Here is a 3714-nt window from a genome sequence, read left to right on the forward strand (position 1 = left end):
ATGAAGGAAGTTAATGGAACAATTGACAATCATTATGCTCAATCCCAAAGCTTCTACTCAATTGGTTAGAGTCTCGTACTGATAACGTGAAGCAATAAAAGAAGAAGGGGAGTATTGCAAGGTAAAGCACGGAGAGATAATTCTTATTGATTTGGGATTAATTATGATGGAATAGGACCCCTCAATTTATAGGGAAAGAGTGACTTAGCCACCAAGTAAAACAAAATATAGACATTCACTTTAAATAAAACTCTATTTATAACAATATGGTATTTTTTGGGATAATTTTTAATTTGACCATTGCTTGTCTCATAGGTAGAACTTCAATCAGCTGTGCTCTGCCTTTTCTCCTCTATTAAAAGATTGCCTTTGAGTGCAAGGTTGACTTTGAACTTAAGCCAATGGGAGGAATCCCCTTATCTAAGGTTCTTTGTATGTCACTATAAACTTTTTGTTTACATAAGACATAAAGTAAAGAAGGCTCTATTTTTATGGAGTAAAGCTACTTACGGGGATATTTTACAAAAGATATCCAGTCTGGAGGTGTGGTGAAAGTTCATGAGGCTCAGCTTATATTGAGGCCTACTCTAGATAACAAAGAAAGGCTTCAATGAAAGCAAGAAGATCTTTACAAAGTGATGATATTGGAGGAGGAGTTCTGGAGGCAGAAGTCAGGTATGACATGGTTTCAAGAGGGAGATAGAAATACGAAGTTCTTTCATGCACAACTTAGAGGAAGAAAAAAGCAATTTCAATTAAAGAGAATCCAGTCCAGTGATGGTAATTGGCTCGAAGAAAATGAGGAGATAAAAGAGGAAGCAGTGAAGTTCTTTTTAGCTCAATTTCATGAAGAAGTTGTTCCTACTGATTTTGAAATCATAGAGCATATTCCACAACTGATGCCAACAAGGGAGGAAGTTAAGCAAGCAGTATATGGTTTGAGTGGTGAAAGTACAGGAGGTCCTGATGGATTTAATGGCAGTTTCTTTCATGCATGCTGGGATACCATAGGTGAAGATGTGGTGGAGATGGTTAAGGCATTCTTTAATGGACAGGAACTTCTAAAGTTTGTGACTCATACAAACCTAGTTCTATTACCAAAAAAGAAGCAAGTGACTACCTTTTCAGACATGAGGCCAATTATCCTTAGTAATTTTATCAAAAAAGTGATTTCTAGGGGGTTCATTCATGAGAGCTTAATTGGTTTTCTTCCTGACATAATCTCTGATGAGCAAGAAGACTTTTTAAAAGGAAGGAGTATTGTTGAATATGTGTTTCTAACACAGGAAATAATCACTAACATGAGATTGAGAACTAAGGCAGGCCATAATGTTGTGATCAAGCTAGATATGATGAAGGCATATGATAGATTATCTTGGTTGTTCTTGACCAAGGTATTATAAAGAAGATGGGATTTGCTGAAATTTATTTGTTTGGTGTTTGGAATCATCTCCAACAATTGGTATTCAGTTCTTATAAATGGCAAACCTTATGGGTTCTTCAAATCCACAAGGGGTGAAGCAAGGTGATCCATTATCACCTACTCTATTCATATTGGCAGCTGAGGCACTTTCAAGGGGTTTAATTCTCTTCACTTCAATCCATACTTCTGTGGGTTTGGATTGCCTAAGTGGAGTCCCAAGATAAACCATTTATCATATGCAGATGATACGATTATATTCTCATCTTCAGATGCAACCTCACTTCAACTGATCATGGTAGTATTACATGTATATGAAGCAGCCTCTGGGCAGAAAGTAAACAAATCTAATTCTGCAGTTAATATGCATCATTCTACTATTGATATTGTGGTGAGAAAAGTAGAAAGGATCACAGGTATTGGAAGGCAGGATTTTTCTTTTATATATCTAGGATGCCCAATATTCTATACTAGAAGAAAGATGGAATACTATGAATATCTTATTAACAAAGTTCTGAATGAATTACAATCTTGGAAGGGGACGTTATTGTCCATTGGAGGAAGAGCAGTATTGATCAAACATGTATTCCAAAGCATGCCCATACACTTGTTGTCAGTAGTGAGTCTTCCTGCATCTTTGATAAAAAAACTTCATAAGCTTTTTGCAAAATTCTTCTGGAGAAATTCAGCGGATGGGAGGGCTAGACATTGAGCTTCCTACGATACTTTGTGTTTGCCTTGTGAGGAAGGAGGTGTGGGGTTTAGACCTCTACATGATATGTCTAAAGCTCTGTTTTGTAAGCTATGGTGGAATTTTAGAACTAAACCATGTTTGTGGAGTTCTTTCATGAGCCAAAAGTATTGTAAAAAGTTAAATGCATTGTTGGTTCCTTGGAGGGGTAGATCACATGTTTGGAGAAAAATGCTAGAGTGTAGGGATCTTGTTGAGCATCAGATTTTATGGAAGCCAAAAATAGGATCATCTCTCTTTTGGTTTGATAATTGGACTGGCTTGGGATCTCTATACTTTGTTACGCCACCTGACTTCTTTTATGATGAGGCAATTCATAATGTCTATGATATTGTAAATGATGGAAATTGGGATATGGAAAAAATAAATGACTTTTTGCCTGAAGACTTAGCCAAGCATATACTGGAGAATGTTGCTTCTCCTATTAAACATAATGTATTGGATAAACCTATTTGGAATCTGGAAACAAAGGGGAACTTCTCTGTCAAAACTGCTTGGGATTACATTAGAAGAATGAGAGACACTGACATATCCTATAAGAATATGTGGATCAAGGGATTGTCATTCAAAATTTCATTCTTTATGTGGAAATTATTGAAGGGTAGGCTACATTTAGATGATGCAATACGAAGAATGGGGTATTTTATGCCTTCCAGGTGCTGGTGTTGTGCAAATCTAGAGGAAGAATCTGTGGCTCATGTGTTTTTCTGATCATATGTAGCCAAAAAACTATGGGGATATTTCTTCTACCATGAAGGTCTATCATCAGAAGGTTTAAGTTTGCATCATGCAATTGTAAAATGTTGGACAGTAGAGGTAATTCCAAGTCTCAAACCTATCTTTCAAGCACTGGCTTGCATTATTTTTTGGGAGCAATGGAAAGGAGAAATAGCAACAAGCATAGTGATACGGTATCGATCAATAAGGTTGTGTATCAGATCAATATTACAATCCAATCTCTAATCAAGGTGAGGAAGCAAGGTTTGTTTAATGTACCACACATGTGGCCAAATATACTTTATATGATGGAGAAGTATACATACCTAAGCTGAAGGTCAACAAGATGATATGGGAGTTTCCTATGGGTGGTTGGATTAAAATCAATACAGATGGGGCATCAAGGGCAACCCAGGTAGAAGCTTAATTGGTTTTTATGTGAGAAATGAGCATGGTGATATTATATATGTTGTGGGAAAGGAGGTAGAAGAGACTACAAACACATAAGTAGAGGCACGTGCGAGACTAGAGGCATTGAGATATTGTATACAACATGATATGGGGCAGGTTTGGTTAGAAAAAAATTCAATGCTTCTCAAAAATGCTATCCCAGGAATATGGAAGCCACCTTGGATTATAGAGGATGAGGTTGAGGAAATTAAGAGGATGATAGAGATGTGCAATGAAATGGTCATGTATATTTATAGGGAAGGAAATCAGCTAGCAGATCATTTGGCCAATTATGCACTTGATAGTAGGAATATAGAATGCCATGGTTTTCACCAACTTGATACTCAAGGAAAAGACTAGTGAATGTAGACAAGAT

At 36.8% G+C, this 3714-nt stretch overlaps 1 protein-coding gene across 1 annotated transcript; it reads left to right on the plus strand.

Annotated features, from left to right (window-relative positions):
• The first annotated feature begins 2342 nt into the window (after positions 1–2342).
• On the plus strand, positions 2343–2882 carry LOC138889495 (uncharacterized). The gene has a single exon (XM_070172808.1). It carries the CDS (start codon positions 2343–2345, stop codon positions 2880–2882), a length of 540 nt encoding a protein of 179 aa, XP_070028909.1.
• Positions 2883–3714: the final 832 nt, after the last annotated feature.

Source organism: Nicotiana sylvestris, chromosome 4 (genome assembly GCF_000393655.2).
Source record: "Nicotiana sylvestris chromosome 4, ASM39365v2, whole genome shotgun sequence".
In the NCBI taxonomy this organism is placed as follows: domain Eukaryota; kingdom Viridiplantae; phylum Streptophyta; class Magnoliopsida; order Solanales; family Solanaceae; genus Nicotiana; species Nicotiana sylvestris.

What these genes read in the sequence shown, in the direction of transcription:
- LOC138889495 (XM_070172808.1), top strand. Translation starts at nt 2,343, where the DNA reads ATGCTAGAGTGTAGGGATCTTGTTGAGCATCAGATTTTATGGAAGCCA.